Source organism: Chamaea fasciata, unplaced genomic scaffold (assembly GCF_029207755.1).
Source record: "Chamaea fasciata isolate MVZ Bird 193981 ecotype frontalis unplaced genomic scaffold, bChaFas1.0.hap1 SCAF_9, whole genome shotgun sequence".
Taxonomy (NCBI): domain Eukaryota; kingdom Metazoa; phylum Chordata; class Aves; order Passeriformes; family Sylviidae; genus Chamaea; species Chamaea fasciata.
In genome coordinates this window covers 16928061-16949399 of record NW_027094094.1, presented here as the reverse complement: position 1 = coordinate 16949399, position 21339 = coordinate 16928061, and the positions used below count along the sequence as shown (strand labels likewise).

Genomic DNA, 21339 nt, shown 5'->3' with positions numbered 1-21339 from the left:
GCTAAATGAGACATCAAAGACTTGCTTATCTCTTCATGCCTAATTTTTTCAGTGTGACTTCTGTGAGACACATTTTTGATCTTCTGTATGTAACTGTTCTTCTAGCAACCCATAGCCATTTTGTTCTGTCTTAGGATCCTGAAAGATTTGATTCTATTCCCATGAAGTCTGCTTGAAAGAACCATCTACTTCATAGAAACCCTGTTTATAGTCTTTGATAGGATTTTGCATGCAAGTAACAACTGATTGCTATGATTGCAAAGGACCAATGCTCCCATTTAAGGGGCTGCTTCGTAAATATTATTCAAGCTTCTCAAAAAAATAGTAATAATATTTCACTATGACTTATTAAACTGCATTCTTCAATATTATGTTTCTACAAAATTGAAAACTACTTTAAAATAACATATGACTCTGGAGAAAAAGTAAATTATTCTCTTGAAATAATATTACAATATTTTAATAATATAAGTCTGCAGCTCTGAAATTAAAATGGATATCAGTCTCTTTTCCCAGGTAACTAGGGAAAAGACAAAAGGAAATGGCCTCAAATTGTGGCAGGGCAGGTTTAGATTAGATATTAAGAAAATGTTCTTCACTAAGGGCTGTCAAGCACAGGAACAGGCTGCCCAGGGAAGTGGCTGACTCACCATCCCTGGAGGTATTTAAAAGATGTGCAAATGTGGCACTCAGGGACAGGTTTCAGTGGTGAACTTGGCAGTGTTAGGGTAATGGTTGGACTCTATCTTAGAGGTCTTTTCCAACCTAAACAATTACATGACTCTATAATTCAAATAAATGACCCCTATGCACAAGGAACCATACCTGTTCCTAATATGAACAGAGGAATCAATAAAATGAAACATGATATGATTTTAAAAGAATGAACATATTTATTCTCTATTAAAAAGAGACAGTACATCAAGGTAAAAAATATAAATATCAAAATCATTTAACAGTTAGCCAACCACCCTGACTTGGCAGCAATATTTTGCAAAATCATTGCATAATAATTTTCTCTGTCAGAATAAACTCCAGAAAATCCATGATGTGTATCTTTTCGATTTACATCATAAATCATCCTACAACAGTAAGATAATGTTCTGGCATATGTGTAAAACATCATATAGCAACATGATACATGCTTTATGAAAGCTGGAAAGAAGGAAAGGAGAGAGAATGTCTCTTAATGCTTCCCTTAAACCTTTGACTCAAATTTAGGCAACAGATATTCACTTTCCCATTTGCAGTCCCTTAACACAGACAGTTCCAAGTACACACACAAATACACATATATTAAGAGGATCTGTTATAAATAGCTATTACTTTTACAGGCAGCTTCAAATATACAATCTTCTGTAGGTCTTTAAAAAAATAAGGTTCCAATTTAGTCTATAAAAAATAAGAGTTCATCCACAGGTAAATATTCTTAATTAGAATGTGACTCCGTGAATGTCCCAAAGAGTTTGTCCCAGTGTGTGAAGTAAGGAGCATAGTTCGATTTGAATTTCAGATGGTGGAGATCATGATGTGGGGCTCCTCCGTACAATCCAAAAGGCACAAGCCGGTGAGTTGACCATGGGAGGTCATATCCAGAGTGGTCCTCCACTGACAAGCCAATGTTTACAAGGAAGAAAATCATTTCTGTCAAAGGATGGCATCCGAGGAGCAGTGGGTTTATAGCAGCAAAAAATCCCAGTGAGAGCAACTCCCATACGCTGGAATACTGTGTAGTAAGGGCGAACGTCGACACGTGCTTGTGATGCACCTTGTGGAAGGTCCTGTAGAGCCAAGGCACCTTGTGATGAAGCAAATGCCACAGGAAGTACTCAAAATCAAATAGCAGCAGACAAACTGCTACTTGCAGCAGGACTTCAGGCAGTTCTGGAGCTATCACTGGTAGATTCATGGGTCTCCAGTACCAGTGCAGAAATGTCACCGGGAAGATCAAAACAACATGGTGATATACACTTTGAATAATGCAAGGCACCATCATTCCAAGACTCGGATAGTTCTGTGGCTGGATTTTGTATTTTCTCAAGTCTGGTAGTCTAATGCTTAAAAAGTCCAGTGCAATATAAGGAAGACAGAAAGTCATGTATGCTGTAAAAGAAAACAGCACTGGAAAAAACGGTGACCTGATCAATGGCTCCTGTGCCGTGACAAAGTCCCAAAAAGACTGCAGGCACAACCTGTCCCGCTGTCCCTCCATCAGAGAGCTGAGCAGCACTCGGTGTGGCAGGCTGCAGTTCATGCTGAGTGCAGTCTGAGGCAGCTGGAAATCCTGCACGCTTTTATTCAGCCTGCTCAAGCAGTGACTCCACCCCCAGAAATTCTTACATAGGAATAATGGGTATCGTTAAAGGAGAAGTTCCCTTCCTGCCATATAGAATGTGATAGATAGAATGCATTACAATCCCAGAACAGAATTAGCTGGCCACGATTTGCAGCAGAGCTCTACAAGAGGCTTGCACAGTAGCAAACAAACAGGAGTGCATAACTCTAATGCTGGAATTCAGAGAAAGAGTTGGAACATCTTCCACTCACTTAGTGCAGACAATTAAAAAGTTGCCGTCTCTTATTAATTTTGGATTGTGCCATCCTTTGTTATCCTTTTGCCTTTATAGATAAGGCAATAAAAATTACCCTTTTTTGTTCGTTTGTTTGTTTGTTTTGTTTTTTTGTTACGTGACTGCTACCTAAACTCCAGGTCTGACCTGTGCATATCTGGTGGATAATGGCTGTGTGCAAACATTTATTTTCTTGATATATTTTCTTAATGATCCCTTGGTTATAAAAAAGCCTTAGTTAAAACCTTAAGGAGACCTACAATACACTTCTAGTCCGGATGTTGTGGCTGTGACTTATCTCCAGGTCTGACATGTGGATATCTGGTGGATAATGGCTGTGTGCAAACATATATTTTTTTAATGATCCCTTGGTTATAAAATAGCCTTACTTAAAACCTTAAGGAGACCTACAATACACTTCTAGTCCGGATGTGGTGGCTGTGACTTATCTCCATCTAACACGATATTTGAGGTCATGTTCTCCTTTACATACCTGTATCTACTTGACATGGAAAAATTCACCTGACTTGACTAGATGCAAAATTGAGCCAACCACTTTTGAACAACATAAGATCCTCCAGTTGCAGAGAAGAATACAGGGTAAAATCTCATTATGCTTCCAGACAGATGTTTAGTGACCAGTATCATCACATTATTACAATATTCTCTCCATATCTCAACAGCTCTATAAGCAAGTTGGTATGAAATTCCTCCTTTACCCATGTGTCAAACCAACATATGCACTTAAAATATCTACCAGTTAGACCTATGTCCTTTAAAGGACCTTCCTCTGACCACAGGCAAGCACACCCAAGGCAGATGACAGCAGGTTTGACTACAACATTCCTAAGTTTCTAAAAACATTTAGAGGCAAATGATGGAAGTTTTTATTTAACCACTAAGACATCACTTCTTTTGTGCTTTTAGCAAAAGAAAAACAAAGCTTTGAACATTTAGGGAAACAAATCTCGCCATAAGCTTCCTATGAACTCACCTCTTTTGTCAGTAAAGCATTTATTCTAATATTGGAAATGAGGTCAACATCCTGGATGACTTTATTAGCTTGTTCAGATGATTTTACTTCTTCGCTAATCAGAAAATAAATCTGATGGGGCAAATGTATTTCCTTGCTTCTGAATAATTAAGAATGATTAATTAGCAGTGACCTTTTCTGAATATGCATGACTTTGTAACACTTAGGTTTGCTTTCAGTTTCAACTGTTACTTTTCAATAGATTCTGTTCTCTCCTTAGGCTCCAAGAATTTTACTTGAACGGTAACATATATCTGTGCTATTGTTCAGGCAATCAGTAGGTCCTTGTTGGAGACAGGTTTCTACCTGTTCCGCATATATTTTGGAATTCAGATTCCTTGCTGCTATGGGACTGTCCTGTTGAATTAATTTATTTAGACCATTAACTGTTGTAAATTAAAACCTGGTGCAAGACACCAATCTAACAGACGAGGATCTATATCCAAGAGCTTCATTTTAATCTTCTGACTGCATTTATCCTAACCTCTATTCCAAAATAAAGCATTTATAACATGATCACCACTTGGGTCCAAGAATGTTCATGTGATTTCTGATGATTTATAAAGTCACAATCAGAAATTAAGTCTCCCAGATGGGATAAGTGATCCTCTTTTTTATTAAAATTATGTAGAGAATCAATTTATTCTATAACATATTCCAAATCTCACCAAAGGGAGATTAACATAAATTGGTCAGGTGCCTTGAAGACACTAATCTGACTAATCCCTACAGATACGTGTAGTCTCAAAAAGTTTCAGAGCCATTGCTGTGCACAAGCTAAATTTTAAAGAATAGGCATTTCACCTGCAGATTAGGTCATAGAAAAATACTCTTAAATCCCTTAAGGAAAAGTAAGGGCACTCTGCAGTGCTATTTCTAGGATATCCTGCAACATAAATCCCAAGCCAGGGCAAGCGAGCAGCACGTAGCTGGGAGGCTGGCGCCGCCCCGAGACCGCTCCGCAGCACGGCTTCCCCCGCAGGGAGCGCGGCTCGGGGGAACTCATCCTCACCCCTCAGAGAGGACAGACCCTCATCCTCCAGGTGGATGGAGGATCCTCCAAGCCGTCTGCCTTAGCCACCAAATAGAATTTACCACAGATCTCCGCTCTGCTAACTTCAGTTTCCTTGACAGCACAAGGTATGACACCAAAAAACAACAACAACAAAAAAAAAAGTCACCAAAAAAAAAAAGTACAGTGCATACAAACCTTTTCTGTACCTAACTCAGCAACACCACCCCAGCTTTTTTCACTTAACTTGCAATGCTGCCAAAGTTCCCCATGTGTTACAAGAATCTAAATGGCTCTCTCAAAAATTCACTCCTGCTACAGAGTCTAGGTTGAAGGGCACATAGTTTGGAATGAGGCCCCGCAAAGGGTCTTAAATAGATTCCACATGAGCACAAGATGCAAGCACCTACCCCAGGCTGCATTGTACAAGCTGTAACGTAAACAGCACAACACTACAGTGGGTAGGAAAATGGGGGAAAGTTAGCGGGAGGAAAACTAGAATCAACATACTGAAACTAACGAAGCATTAGAGGGAAAAATTCCTTTTCCATCCTCCTCTTCTCCCCGTCTGTAAGGTAGTATTGTTGTTGAACCAGAGATAAGGCAACATCCCAGAACATGCTGAGCCTTCTACCGGGAAAAGCGTGCTGGAGAAGAGGGCTGGAGACTTGCTCAGGACCAGCACCAGGGAAGAAGGACAGGCACCAGGGGCAGCGGAAACCAGCGCCACTGCCTGCTCTCGTTTCAAAGGAAGCTGTTATCATGCTGCCACAACGCGCCGCTCACACCCGGACTCACCTGCCCGCCGAGCCGGTGCGGGGCCGCCTCGCCCGCGGCCCCGCCCGGTCCCACCCGCGGCCCCGCCCGCAGCCCCGCCCGGTCCCACCCGCGGCCCCGCCCGGTCCCACCCGCGGCCCCACCCGCGGTCCCGCCCGATCCCCACGGTCCCGCCCACTCCCACCCGCGGTCCCGCCCGATCCCCACGGTCCCGCCCGGTGCCACCCGCGGTCCCGCCCGGTCCCTCCCGCAGCCGCTCCCCGCGGGCGGCAGCGCCGCCCAGCGCCCACCGGCGCCGCCGCCGCTGGCTGGAGGATAACGGCACCGGGAAACGCTCCTGGGCTCAGTTCCGGGGGATAAGAAACTACACACGGTTCTCCAGCAGCACGGAAACTTGGTAGGCACGGGTCTGTCACAGGCTGTATAGGTGTAATGGGTTCGGAGGGAAGGAGGGCTCTTGGACTCCATCTTAGAGGTCTTTTCCAACCCTAAACGATTCTACGATTCTAACCTACAGTGCCCTTCTGTTTAGTTAACCTGCAGATTCACAGGCAAGATTTGGATACAAATAAGCGAGATGAAATTCTCCTCCTCGCGTCTCTGGTAAGCAGCTTGAACCCTGAGCCCACAGGAATGCTAAGAATTTCAGGATGAAGAACGCACAGTCCTCTTCAGTTTTAATTAAAAACTTTAGCCTAAACACAAAATACTTTTCTTAACAGAACCGACACATTTTCTTTACCAAATTTTTAATCTCCACCTCCCAAACCAAGCTTCACTGAGAACCTCTCCAACCAGTAAAAAGCACAATCAAAGGTCACTTTAATTAATTTTAAGCAATGGCTGATGATAGAAAACTGCCCGTGAAGTACATTGCTAATTCTCAAGCTTTACCTTAACAAAATCAGTTTTCAAAATAATAGCCATCAGGGAAATATCCTAAAATTCTTTCATTCAGAATTCATAAATGAGGAATGAGAAATTGATTTGCATTCTCAGCAACCTTCAGACATGATTTCTGGAAGAGTCAGAACGCAATGCAGCTGCTTCCACACAGAAAGTAAGAATTAGGCAGTCATGTTACAGATGTGGCTAGCATTCATCCAACCTTCATAAATTTTTTTATTTCATTGATGATTTCAATGATTTTGGTCATATAAAGTTTTATGAAAATAGGCTGCCAGGAAGAAAGGCAAGCTCCTTGGGCAATGGTGCAGCATGAGTTTGTATTTTGTAAGACAATGAAGGGAGAAGTCATTATAAATGTTTTCATTGCCAGAATGTCTTCCACCAAGAGCAATTTTATTAGATATCCAAAAACCTATCCAGCCATCAAGGTTTCTCCCTCACATCTTACAGAGTAAAGCCATTTGTAACTTTTTATTATATTAAGGCACTTCTGTTTCATTTGGAGAGGTTTTGTTTTGGGGGGCTTTGGGGTTGGTTTGTTTTTTGGTATGCACATTCCCTATAAATAATTTATAGAAAAATTTTGTTCCCAAGCTGACAAAACTGTTTCTCTTACAGGGCCCAAGTGGAGTAGGAGGTCTGTTTTACCACCTCGTCCTACGCTGAGGCATTTCTATACTGCTTGAGTTGATGTATAAACTTTTATGAGTGTTACCACTAGCCATGGAATCACCAACCAGTGTAAAAATGCTCTGCGTGGAGCTACTGCATCATTCAATACACTCCACTAAAAAACACAAACTCCACCATCCTTAGGCCTTCTGCATGAAATGCACACTGTAAACATACTTGCAGATGACTACCAAAAAATCCTTGTCAAGTTCCAAGTACAAAATGAGGACAAAACCACATATTTATGTCTGTGTTATCCCTCACGTCTGGTTGTTGGACATCTCTCAGTCGAAGCCCTGGACTGTGCATTCTCTTCAGCTACACACAGGTCTGTGAGTCTGCCAATCCATCAGCTGAACAGGAACTACGTTCTTCTGGCTTTCCAGCCGTCACTAAATGCTGAGACCAAGTCAGCAGAAAGTGTCCCATGCCCTCTGTTAAGCCAGTGCACTTTTATACTGTCCAAAGCTGATGTTTAGCCAGCCTTCAACAGCACATACATATTTACCTGTAACACAGAGGTCTGTAGAACGGGCACTCAGTACTTAAGATCTGCTTAGAAAAATCTACTATTCATCACTGAACTCTTAATTCGTCACAGGTGATTCTAAATAGACCAAGTTTCTCACTGGTCTCCTCTATGTTTGGGGTGTCTTATTTTGCACAATTCCTTCCACTGACACCTCTCCAAGTTTCTGTCACTCAGGGCCTGCAACTTTTGTGAGTCAAGGAGAGCTAAAGCAGCTCACAATTTCCTTACTCCAGTGAAGCAGGGAAGCTCCATAATGGCTTTTGTGTAAAGCTTCCAGTATTCTAACTTTATTTCCAGGCACACAGGGTGTTCATCAGCTGACAAAGGTTGCAACACATAGGATTTAATACACTGTTCTGTCTCGACTGCACACCTACAGTATTTAGAATGTAAGAAAGGTATAGCCTGAGCACATTTATTATTGAAGGTCACAAAGGTCAAAAGCTGGTTCATCTGTACTGTGGCGAAGATTAGCTCCCTGCCTTATTATGTGATTAAATGCCAATTATGAGATTACCAGACAGTCTGTTAACCAATCCAATTACCAAAGGTTTAAGAATATGATACAAGAAGCTTTCCACCACATGAGTAGTTAAAAAGAAGCCTCAACTGAAGGCTTAGAAAATTACTCCATCTTGTGAGTAATTATTTATAATTAGTACCTTACTTAAAAGTCTCAGAGAAGTCCACCTAAATAAGAATGGCCTTTTAGGCTTGGGAAAAGCTTCTTTCAGGGAAAAAGTAAAATGGAAGTTTACTTAGCTATTTTACTTTTTTTTTTTCTGTACTTGTTCTATGGATTAATAGTTGTGAAAAATAGACTTGGCTTTCTGAAGTCTGTCCCAAAGATTCCCATGCATTCATGAAACAGGAAGTGAAACACCACACAGCTTCAAACTCCAAGCAGGTCTCATGTTTATTGAAATAGCTCAGGCTTAATAAACATGATGCACATGGTTGTTGCCACACCACAAACCCTCACAACTGTTAAATTAGCCACCTTCAATTCTTACAGAAGCTTCCTTTCAGAATAGCAAAGTAAAGCACATCTGGCTGACACAAACGTAAAGCAGACTTAAAGGTCCTGGTAGGAATCACAACCAAAGTCTCACAAACCAATGAACCACTTTGACCCTAAACAACACCTGAGAATTCCCTGAGTCTGAATTAGGAATCAAAAAAAAATCCTAATTTACAACCTGTGTCTATTTCTGCAAATTTTTTTTATTTTTTATTTTTTTACAAAATAAGTTCATCTCAATTTAAAATGCACTATTTCCTATGACACGTAGAAAGGCATATTATCCTGTTGGGATTACTGAAGAAATCTGGGTTGAATCCAACTAGAAATTATCATCTGGACTGAGGCAACTGACTCTGGAGATTGTTCATTTGGCACGGAGGTTTTATGCATCTCAGAGAAACCAAAGTCCTCTGTACAGTCAGTGGAAAGAGCTCCAAAGTCAGCCCCCTGAGGCAGATGTGAATCCTCTTCCCCATTAAATGGGGTCTTAGCCCCAGTAAAAACTGAGACAAATTGAGCTGCTGTAATACTGTCAGGCTTCTCCAGGCTGTTGTTATTCAGTTCCTGAACACACTGGTGGGGAGCACCCTATAAGCAGTTAAGAAGTAAACAGACCTTCAGTGCAGCAGACGATTAAGGGGGAAAGTCCACAGAAATTAAGTCGCTCAAGCTGTAGAATTAATGCTTTGGCTCTTCTCTCACCAGCAGTAGACTGGGGGAGCTTGTTTTATAGTTAGTGGTCAGTGCAAAACACAAGTATGTTACATCATTCTCCTTGAAAGCCATAACCTATTGACAAAGTTAACTGAAAGTGGTTTTGTTTAACATTACTCTTGTTTCAGGAATCTGCCAAGGCAAATTGCAACCTCTATCCACAGCTGGTACGTGAAGCACTACAGGCTTCAAGGACACCATCAAAGCAAGAAAATGCAGCAATGAATCAGTCTCAAAATCTGAGATTTTAACTGACAGTGGTTTCTCGGGCTTCACCACAGTTCTTCTGGGCAATATTGAAAAGGGAAATAATTTGATTTTATGTGATGGCTAAAATAATACCACAGCAAAAAGTCACTAAGTGCTTTGTAAAGTGCCAGCACCAAATAGGTCACTGCAGTACAAGAAGTACTACTCAAAGGTACTTAGAAATGGCCACATACTGAGAAATGGCTGTGTTTTATGCACAGTGAAAAATACTTGTTATAGGTGTCAAGCACCTGAGATGCTGAATGGACTAACTTATCTAATCTGTCTTTCAGACAGGTGACTAAGTTTATGTGCACGACATACTCCTTCTGTGCTAAGTCCTACTGCTGTGTTTTGAGTACCATGCCACTGTGTGCAAAATCAGCAAAATACTGTGAAGAGAGAGAAACAATACTGAGAAAAAACAACCAAATATGAATCCAATTCATTAGTCATTGCTGGCATTTTAAAAATGCATCATCCTAAGCAATGTAGCGTTATTGCCAAAGTGTATTTTCCAAAACCTGACCAATTCCTGGTGAACCAATACTCTGAAATACTCTCTGTCAGTTTAGAGATAACTTCCTAATCATGTTAATTATTTCATTATACATGCGGTAAGGTGCATCAAGGCCCCAGATGAAATCCAAATGTTCCCACTCGGGAATGTTTTTGTGGTAAACCAAATTGGAGATCTGAGTGAGCAGCATAGCAATATCCTTTGGGTCTGCCAGCCAGTCCTGTCCACCAGTCCACACCGCAGTTGGTACAGTCATCTCTTTTATTTTGTAGAAAGGGGGAGTAGACTGAGGAATGGGAAAGTGAAAAGAAAGCATTAGAAAAAAAAAATCTTCAGTATGATCCTACACTGCCAGTGTAACATACTAGCAACTGCAAGAATGTGTCAGATACTCATTTTCTCTCTTGGACAGCTAGAGATTGTGTCCTGGCTCAAGCAAAAGTATAACTGCAAGAGTCCTGCAATATTATAGCATGTGAAGCAGTAAAGATGTGGTCTGAGAAGTTTTTAAAGACAGCTGGGTAGCAGGATCTCAGAGAATGTAGCCCATTCAAGATATTTTAACACTAATCTAAGGCCAAAAGGGACTGCTACTCTGTAAGTATGATACTGCAGTATTTTGCAATCACTAAGAGACAAGGGGTAAAATATTTCTGGCATTGTATGCAGCAATTTAGAAACAAAAATACATGGAGACTAAACAGACTAAAGATAAACAATAGACATGAACTGAAAGCCTGTGCCTTATGATGAGAAGTGCAGGGGGGGTCACATGATCTAGGCTGGCAGGACTTCCCCTCAAGAAAGTGTGTGCCACCACAGCTTCCCATCCAAATGTGAACCCCACACTGACTTAGGACTACCTCTGAGCTCTACAGTACCAGCTGGTTTCTTTTTTTTTGTTTTGGAAAAAGCAGATCTCCAGTCTGCTTACTGGATAACACTAACAGCTTTTCAGCATGCAGCACAAATACAGCACCCAGAGAAGTGCCCAAGGACTGTTTTCTGTGACACTCTAGAATTATAGGTGTAAAAGATGTCTACCTGGTTATAGTGAGCCATATTTGCAGCTTTGCTTCCCCAGTCGTAAGCTTTGAGTTCCCCAGTCCTCACAGCCTAGAAATAAAAAAATACACATACAAAGAACTGCAACACTACTACCACAAGAATTAAAAAGTGTAGTCATCTGGAGAACTGGCAATGGCAACCTACACAAGAAACAGTGGAATGCCAAATATTAACAAGGACAAGTGTCACTGCTTTGCCCAGTGTCACAGGAATGGAAAACATCAACATTCAATACCATTAGACTTTGTCCCTTAAGATTTCAGACTCTCTCATAGCAATGGTACAAAAGATTAGGGAAAACAGCTTAGTGTATCCAAAGCCAAGATGTGACAGCTCCATGTTTATTTCTGAAATATTTACCTTGATGTCTCAATGTGTATGAATAAATCAGGGAGCTTTCTTGGCAAACCTACTCTGCATAATTTACCTTCTACTGTTTTTTCAGAAACAGAAGTTTATATAACAGGGAACTGGGAAAAAAAAAAATTCACAAGTTTCTTTCTGAGCCAACCCTTGAACAGCTGTGTACAGTAGAACACATTGCCTCTCATTAGGTGACCAAGTCCAGCTACAAGATCACAAGTACCACTGACCACTGACTCCATGGCAAATGTCTCATTTGTCAGCCTGCTGACCAAGCTTCAGTCACAACAGCATCACAGGCATGAAATTGTGCACTGAGATGAACATCAAAATATACTAATAAAACATAAAATGAAGCCAAACAGAATAGAACAGAAAATCTGCTGCTTTTCACTGGCTAAAAATACAACTTGTAATCAAAACAGGGTTTGCCGAAAGGGAAACAAATACTCGTTACAGCATCTCTCTGAGATAAGTTATTCTGCTGTATTTTTTGTTGGCTGAGGTACTTCCAGGTACAATATTTTCAAAGAAATACAGAAGAGGGGTGAACCATCATAAACCCTTATCATCCAAGCAGCTGCAGTGACAGCTGCCATTCTAACTTTTGGCAATTCCAAATTTCGCTTGGGTTAGGCTGCGCATATATTTTGGCCTTTTATTTCATTTAAATATCAGACACATCAATACTCTACAAACAAATTAGAGTCATGGGCACTTTAGATTCTGGAAACCCTACCTGGCTCCAGTGGATCATGTTTTGTACAGATGTTCCAGCAGGGCAGTGTGTTGAGTACACATCCACTCGGCTCTGCAACAAGATCATGAACATGGTTTACTTCTCCTCACAGTGCATCAGTTCTACCCATTGTTGCTTCCTGAACAACTAACAAACTATTTCAAACTATTTCCACTTAAAACTGCTATAAACAAAAGTGTACTGGAGCCATACATACAAATGAGATAAGAAGTTAAAACATTTGGGGGTTATTGCATTGAACAACAGAACTCTCAAGCTGAATTTTAAACCTAATAATAGTATCCCTTAAGCATTTTTTATGTATTCAGCCAATACTGTCTTATAGTTCACAATAACTTAGGTATTAAAGGAAATCACTAGAACACACCATATTCAGGTTTCTCTCATTAAAACCACATAGAAGAAAGAATAGGTTGCCACAAAGGTCATCGAGTATTCTGTGGGTGCAAACATGGGTAGCAAGCCACTTCAGCAAGGAATTCTGAGGGAGGAATTGTTTCTTTCCAAACATGTCCTACAAAATAGCAAACACATAGGACAAACATGTAATTGCACAGAATGACCTATTTTCAGTTTTTATACTACAACACTCTTGAGGTAATTATTTGCATTGGCACTGGTGACAGGTGTGTCATATGAAAATCATTGATCTTCTTATCAGTGCTGGCATGGTTAGTGCTTCTGCTACAAATGGTGCAGTCTATTAACCCCATAAAAACATGGGAACTGGGAAAATCTGCAAAGAATTTCAAACCTAACCTCAAATTCAAATACATTTTAAATTCAATAATTTACAGTTCTATTATACAGCTTTTTGTCATCCCATTGTTTAAGGCTAAAGTATGTTAAGCTCTGCCTGCTAATTTTAAATGGCTTTGTACTTGGAACTTCTTCTCTTCAAACCATGAGAGAAAAACAAGTTACATGAAATGTGGTGACCACGTCTTCAAGATGGGTATTTTTTAATGTTCAAGGACTTTAAAATGTCCCACTGAAAACTTCCTTAAAAGTGAAACAGCTCTTTAAAGATATCACTGACCCACGAGTTTGTCACTGTCAGGTTCTCCCTGCACTCCAGATTTTTGCAAGTCACCATGAGAATCAAATTCCTCAGCACAACATGAACATCTGTACAAGGCACTGATCAGCTGCTAGTCTCATTAGAGGAAGTTCATTATTCAAGGAATAGGAGATCACAATGATTAGTGTTAACTGCCTTTAGAGCAAGGAATTAGTACTACAGACAGACTTTAAATCAATTTTAAACAGAAGGAGGTTCATGTCACAGAACAAACAGGTCTGTGTGGGAATCTCCATGGGTGGCTGAAAGAAAAGCGATGGTTGAAAATGACACACAGCAGGGTGTTCACAATGTCTGACTTCAGGCACTTACTGCAGCCTGCCTCATTCCCCTTGATGTTAATGGGGAAGAGGTAAACTCCTCCAGCGGATGATTCACAGCATCTAACTAAAGCTGTTGCTCTTAATCACCCTTTGAAGGATCCTCTTCCAATACTAAATGGCTGATTGTGAAACAAATCTGTTAAAGTTCATGACAACTCATGGACTGTATTTTGTATAAAGATATTATACAACTCTTCTAAAACACAGTGAGTAATAAATCATGTGATTTCCCTAGCTTAAATTCTAGAAACATGTAACTGGAAAAACAATTTTAATCTATCTAGTAAGCTGTAATTGTAAAATACTACTTTAAACTAATGCAAATGGTCTCACTAGACTAATAAAGCTACAGAAGACACTGCTGACTTCAATAGCATCATTATGATAAAACTGACCTAGAATTCTTGTCATATGTTACTCTCTAATCCACAGTTGTTAACATTCTTTGCTATGCTATTTTCAGATAGAAAGGGGCATACCTCATTTGGCTTGAAATATTTACACTCAAATACAAACCTTGAGCAGCATGTCAGGAAACAATCCCAATTTTACCAGAGGGCTAGTGGCAAACTTGACTGTAGCTACTGGTGCCAAGGCAAAGAACATTTTGATTTTCTTAGCCAGCTGTGGCAAAGTTGAAAAAGCAATAAAAGCTGTAAATAATATAAGAACAGTTAACAGACCTCACTGACACAAGTTAGATAAGAATTTTACCTGGCAGAAATTCTAAAAAAATCTATGAGAAAGTATGCAAAAGTTATTTTATATTCATAGTTTGATTGCAGTATCTAGTACTAAGTTAAATAATGTAAATTAACCTAGTTACTACAAATACCAAATTAAACACAGTAATTCAGAAGACTTGCTTTCTTCCAGAAAAGCAATTTAATGCTTACTAACCAAACATGCCTAGCTCTTTCTACTAGAAGGTCTAAAGCACATGAGCCAGGCCTCACATGCAGCAAAATATTCTGGAATAAAAAAAAAATCTGGGAATCATTATTCTCTGTCTCTGATGAGTATAATTTTATTATGTATAATTCATCAATTTTTTTTAACAGAAGCTGTACTGCCAGCTACCTATGACTTCAATTTATCATTCCAAATAAACACAGAAAGATTGAGTCTTTTCATTTTAATGCTGATGAATATTCCAGAAAGACACTAAAAATCAAAAGCAGTAGTTTTCAAGAGTCCTAGTTTTTTAATCACTAAACCACATATGTGGAACTTTATACCATTTCAAACACAACATGTTCTAATAAATGCATCTCTCCACATACCCATTGTGGTGCCCTGTGAATGGCCAACGTAAAATACTTGTTCCTGGCCGGTTTTCTTCAAAATGAAGTCCACAGAGGCTGGAATGTCGTACTTAGCCATTTCATCAAAGCTACAAGGCAAAGACAGAAAGTCAGTTGTGTAAAAGGTCAGCGAGGAACAGCTGCACAGATCTTTCCTGCACAGATCAGTTGTGTGGACATAAAGAAAAGCTGCTTTTGGATGAAACAGAACTCTCATGATTGAGTTTTCAGTTTTCTACTGACCACCTATGAGTTTCAGCACACTATACCAATCTCAAAACTCCCCTTTACTGTCCCTACATGTGTGACAACACATGTAAGCAGAAAAAAAAATATCCCGCCAGTTTACAGTGTGACTGGATAGCAAAACAAGGATACCTGAAAATCCAGAATTCTTCCTGCTTCACTGAGAAGTGGGTGTGTTTCCTGGACCAGGTGTTCCCTCTGCTGTTTCCCAGCCATACATCATAGCCAGCATCTGCCAGCATAAAGCCAAGGCTGTTGTAATCCAAGTTTGTGATCCAGTTGCTGGCATCTGCAAGCAAACCATGCTGCAGAAACACAGCAGGCCTTGGACCTGAAAAAGAAAGTGTTTATAACAGAAGGCTGTTCATTTGCCATTGCATACCTAAGAATAATTCAAGTGAGCTATTGAAAGATTGCAAGTCTGTTTTAGATTTGCACTTGAGTATTTAATGTACTTGACTTAACCTGCTAAGAACAGGACTTTGTATAATGGTCACAGTGCTACAAAATCACATGCTTTTTCACCAAAAGCTATTTGATCATTAAGAATTTTAAACTAGCACTTCTTAGTTTCATAACTTGAAGCTCAAAACAGATAAGTGTGCAATAAATAAACATGAGAAAAGCAGGAGCTGCAAGAAATATTTAAGTAGCTCTTTCAACTGTTTCAAGCTCACAGACTCAGAAAAGTGGCCCAAACACAGCAGCAGTTTTAATACTTATGAACTTTGCCCTGCCCCCAAACCTGGGCAAGGCATTCCCACATATGTGCTACTGAGGTCTTTGTTTTCCAGTCAAAGCAATGCCAAACCACTGTGCTGAGCTCTGGAAACCTCTGCAGCTGGTACTGATATTACCTCTGTGCAACATCCTTCCATCAACCTTCCATCACTCTGGCAAAACCTGAAGAGCAGTTTAGTGGCCAATGAAGGAATCTGTGTTTCGGGGGATTTTCTTCCCTTAATTTAAGTAATTATAAGAACCACAGTTAAGACCCAGGTAGAATTTAAGAAGAATCTCTTACCTCCCCTGTCCTGAAAAGGGAAATGGCACCTTTATGTGGAATACAGATTTAAAAATTGAAGGTTCCTGCTTCTACATAAAGAAAATCAATTAACATCTAATCCCTTGGGAGAAACAAGGCCTTCAGAAACTAGAAAGACCTGTCTCTGGTTCTCACAGAAGCACAGGTGTTTTGGCTTTTACTTCTGCTCTGAAAACTGAAAACAGGTAACATAACTAGCTCAACACCAGAGATTACTCAGGAATTCACCTCCTCCAGTGACACATCACTTTGCTGATACAGACTCACAGTCCTTCTTCCATTGATAATTTAGACTTGGATCTTTCAGCAGAAACTGATCAATCACAACTTTCAGTCACCTATACCGTCCATCACAGGTCATGTCCATAAATGTTTGCTGCAAGTTTCAAATTCCAAATTAACAGTACTCCCCTTTTCTGGAAATCTTTATACTTGTGGCAAGGAGCCTTTTGAATGCCTGCTTTTCCCACTTCTTTGTTAAAAAACCCACATGGCATACTGTCCAGGCAGGCAGAGCAAGTGTCCAGCAGTGTCCAACTGGCACTGGAGACAGTACAGTTCAACATAACTGTTTACTCTGCTGCACTAATACTTTATTGTCTTATAAACAGGATTGTCAAGCCTCACACTGAATTTGCTTTCAGTAACGTTCCACTTACCATTGATACCTTCTTCCCTTTCACTAAACTCAGACCAACCAACTTCTGAATTTTTAAAGAACAGGCTCTCCTCAAGCTGCTATTGCGTGTTTTGCAACATGGGAAGCGGAAAACTGTTTGACTGCCTTACTGCTTGAATTCTGTTCTCGTAATAACCTCCAATTTCTGCCAGTTCCTTTTTCACTTTACCAAGCAGTCACCAGATCTCCATGCGAATTGCACAATCATGTGACAAACTGACTTGAATAATAATGACTTTCTATCACCTATGATCCTAAAAACCCCAGAGGTGAAATAAAAAGGTGGGTCCTTAAACTACCCTTTCTGCATAGAACATTTTGTTCTCTTCACTACAGACCCAAGAAGCTGAAGACAGATTTACTTCCACGCCCTTCTTACCCATGCTATGCAGTTGCCTTAGGACTGTTTAGTAAAACCAAAAAATCCTTGATGCTTTGCTTTTAGGTTCTCTGTACATTTCCTTTTTTTTCTTTTTTTCCTGAAGAATTGTGGGTTTTGTTCCAAAACATCATGTGGATACGTAATTCCAAGGAATCCTAATCACATTATGCAGGTGTTGCAAAAGAAAAATACGGCATATATATGCTAAGTCAGCAGCAACACATCAATGGTATCTTTCTGAGAAAAGATACCAAGTCTATAAAAACTTAAGATCAACATGAACTTTGAAATCGTCATTCTCCCAGGAGCTCATACTTCCTCAAATGTGCTCAGTAATCCTTGTTTTTTCAAATTAAAGCACTCTGCAAAGCATGAACTTGGTGTCGAGGGCGTGGCAAGGGGAATGTGGAGAATTCCCAGAAGTCAGGAAACTCCTGTTTACCTATGTCATCAATGAAGGATTCAATAAAATCAGCAGGTACAAAGGCAGCCTTTTTTCCTGTGGGCTTCTCTAAAATGAAATACAAAGACACCTGCCAGTTTTGACGGGGCTCATCCATGCACTGATCTTTACACACTCCTTGTGAAAGACAACAGACAGTGCAAACATCCTAACTCATACAAAACCAATAGATAAGCTCAGGAAGGCTGTTGCCTGGCCTTTGACAGGGAAGAGGGACTTTCCACAGGTCTCGTTCACACCCAAGGCTATAGGACAATCATAAATTTCTTCTGTGAGCTTCATGTTTTTTACCTGTAATCCTAGGATTTTTTCAGTCCAAAGTATTCTGCGGCAATCCTTAGAATATGTAACCTCTATGCAAATGGGCTGCTGTTACATGAATATCTGTAGGAACTTTTATAAGGGATGGTGGCAAGACTGAAAACAAATTCAGTCACTGCACAGAGACTGTTAATTCCATACTCAGTGTACGAGGATAGCAAGTCAAAAGGTATGTGTCTCTCTTCTTCCACATCTGTCTCATTTTTAAAGCATTCTGTCATTCAGTCCTCACAAAAGCCTTTGCCCATTGCTCACTTGTAAGTCTGAACTTACATTAGCACTATTCTCTCTGTCCCCCACCTCCTCTCCTGTACACCCCCTGCATCTCCTCCATGACCTTAAACCACAGTAGTCCTTAATCTTCATCTGGATTATTACAGGAACAAAAGTTTTATAAATCAAAGACAGCTTTTTCATTTTCATTCTTTCTTTTTCCAAACAGACATAAATCTTACCTTCGCTTCCTTCACGGCCTTTTCTTCCATAAGGAATTCTGTTAATGGAAAGAATATATCCATCTTCTGTTGTTACTTCATATTCCTCATTAGGGTATCCTCTGAAGGTAATAATTTCACTCTTAGGAGAGAAAAGAAACCGTCTTGGAACCAGACTGCCAGGCTCCTCAGTCCAGGAACACATGCAAAGTACCCTGGGTTTCTTCTAAAGACTGGAATGTGGAATTAAAGGGTGTGGTAGTAATGTGCCACCTGCCTATCAGGCAGATTTTCTTAATAACACATCCCAGTACAAACTCAGGAACTAGCCAGTCTGAATCCCAGGAATCTTCAAGGACTCCCTAGACTGTCCCAGCCACATGGTGCTTACAGAGAGAAAGAAGACGAAGTGTTGAAAAGGAGATTATGGTAACAGGGCAAAACACCAAGATGCAGATTTGTCAGACAAAAATTGAAACTGTCTGCTCTCAAGAAAACAGGTAACAAACAAGTGAGAACAGAAGAAAGTCACTTACACCACTGCAGCATATAGGAGAGAAGGATGTGCCATTTCTTACCTTTCCCCTCAAACCTCACACCCAGTGCAAAGCTTTTAAGTGACTTTGCTGTCAAAGCACGCAGGAAAATAATAATAAAAATCTCCACACCTGTTTAATGCTATGATTTCATTATTATGTTTAATATCTTGTCTCTTACGTCTTCGGCTTTATGATATTTTACTTTGATGCAACTCCACTAGGGCAGTGAACTTGCTATGTCATTAGTTTTATGACACCAACCACGCCTTGAGAAAATCTAAAAAATGCAAGACATGATCATTCTCTTAGACTGCTGGGCAAGGAAGAGGAGAAGAATTTAATTAAGCATGCTATTTCTTTTAAATATGTCTTTAATTATTCACAGTGACATTAACATTCCAAAATTATTTTAAGGCTAAGTGCTATTCCATTGCTATTAGCCTTAGACTAAACTACTATTTTCAGTCCTTCAAACTGTATTTACACGACCCAAGCACTTCTATTGTCATACACCTTAAGCATTTCTGTCTTGAAGCATCTTCTCACACATGTGAAAAACTGGCACAGTTTAGATAGGGCAGAGGAAGAGCAACTAGTACTGGCTTCCAGTAGGAAATATGTCAGGAGTTAGCTCCTGCAGCAAAAGGCGAACAAAGCTAAGAGAGTAAATCCCAAATGGGGAGCAAAGCAGCCGTGGGTAAGAACACAGGAGCACGCTGCTCGGAATTCCACCGTTCTTCACGAACATCCGCTTTTATAGCGGTTCCGAAAGACTGTCGCAGTGAGCCGCTAGCAAAAATCCACGGGTCTGGGTCAGCAAAAATGTGAGAGAAAGATCGAATATAGCCAACAGCAGCGCAAGACGGACCTGGAAGGGGGAGTAGAGAAAGAGGACGCGAACGCCTCGGGTGCGAGCGGCTGCAGCAGCGGGCTGGCCGCCGGCAGGTGCTGGAGCCGCCGGGCGGTCACCGCGGCTGCCCGGCTCGCAGCCTGCCCCTGCCCGCCGGGCCCGCGGCCGCGCCGTACACAAGGCTCGGGCACCCTCCCCTCCCCGCGGCCGCGCCACTCACGATGTTCATGTTGGTTTCGGGGTCCACATTCCTCCTCCCTGCGGCGAACGCGCCCGAGCCGGCGATGCTCTGCAGCAGGAAAGCAGCGACCACCAGGCCCCGCATCCTCGTCCTGCGAGAAGGAGCCGGTACGCGGCGGCGAAGCAGAACCCGGCGCTACGGCGGCTGCCAGCGGGCCCGGTCGAGGCTTTTGTGCCACCCCCCCGGTGACAGGGGCGGGGGCAGCGGCGCGGCCGGGCCGGGCCGGGCCGGGCCGGGCGTGCCCCGCGGGCCGCGGCGCGGAGGGAGCGGCGGAGGCGGCGCCGCCGGGCCGGGCTCAGCCCACTCGGCGCGGCCCTATCGGCGGAGCCCCGCGCTGCGGCGGCCTCGGGCCGCCCGGCCCGCCGTGATTCAGCGTTTCCGCGGCGACACTGGGTGCATCCTCCCGCCCCCCAGGCTCCATTTCCAGACGCCTTGCAGCCTCCAGAACGGCGCCCGTGGAAGTGCTTCCCTGCCCTCCTCGTCTTCTGCATCTGCTCCGCCTCCGGAGCCTCTGGAGCCGCCCTGCGGGGCTCTGCGTTGTGTTCGCAGCGGGCTCCGTGCAGAAAGCAGCAGCAGCAGCAGCGAGGAGGGCGGCGGTGCCGCCTCGCCCGCCCGGCGCTCCCCGGGGCTCGGCGAGCACCCCCGCGTGCCTCCGGGCCGGACACCGCGCCTCGGGCACCGCCCGTCCTTCCGAAGGGCGCTGGGGCGCTGACAGCGCTCACTGCTGCTCTTACACACAGATCTCACACACAACACACACCCATCCGTCATCTCCGAGCATTGTCTAAACATTCCGAACCTTATACAAATGGGCTTAAGTAGCGTGCAGGGTTACCATCGCAGCTGCCTGCAAACCTGTTTCATCTTCATGCTCTGCGGCAACTGATTTGCAGGCACTGCATTGCACAGCTGTAATTTCCCAGAAAAGCGTGTCTGTGGTCAGGGAATGTGTGACCGGGCTTGCAAAAACTTGGACCAAATTCAATCCTTTAAAATAAATATTCGTGTTACTTTGTTACCAGGCCCATAGTAATATCCATAGAATAATACAGAAAACTGATACTAAATACACCGTGCTAGAGCAAGAGGGTGTCGAGAACAGAAATGTTTCTGTTTATCTAGAAAGCGTTAAGATTTTAACTGAAAAGTCATTGAAGTCTACATATCATCCTCGTGTTTTGATATAAGGATATGTCACTAGATACTATATGACCCTTTGCATGCCTAG

At 41.9% G+C, this 21339-nt stretch overlaps 2 protein-coding genes and 1 long non-coding RNA gene across 3 annotated transcripts; 1 reads left to right on the top strand and 2 right to left on the bottom strand.

Annotated features, from left to right (window-relative positions):
• Positions 1-921: 921 nt before the first annotated feature.
• On the bottom strand, positions 922-2441 carry CH25H (cholesterol 25-hydroxylase). The gene has a single exon (XM_066190602.1). It carries the CDS (start codon positions 2252-2254, stop codon positions 1430-1432), a length of 825 nt encoding a protein of 274 aa, XP_066046699.1. The 5' UTR covers positions 2255-2441; the 3' UTR covers positions 922-1429.
• A 3264-nt stretch (positions 2442-5705) lies between these two features.
• On the top strand, positions 5706-8401 carry LOC136293989 (uncharacterized). The gene is made up of 3 exons (XR_010722281.1): positions 5706-5789; positions 5925-5995; positions 6920-8401. It is a non-coding gene; the product is annotated as an uncharacterized lncRNA (long non-coding RNA).
• On the bottom strand, positions 8397-20364 carry LOC136293988 (putative lysosomal acid lipase/cholesteryl ester hydrolase). The gene is made up of 9 exons (XM_066191246.1): positions 20091-20364; positions 18503-18623; positions 15290-15488; positions 14891-15000; positions 14124-14260; positions 12571-12717; positions 12183-12254; positions 11057-11128; positions 8397-10298 (listed from the first exon to the last, which is right to left on the bottom strand). The coding sequence occupies exons 1-9, from the start codon at positions 20193-20195 to the stop codon at positions 10059-10061; spliced, it is 1203 nt and encodes a 400-aa protein (XP_066047343.1). The 5' UTR covers positions 20196-20364; the 3' UTR covers positions 8397-10058.
• Between the last annotated feature and the right edge of the window lie 975 nt (positions 20365-21339).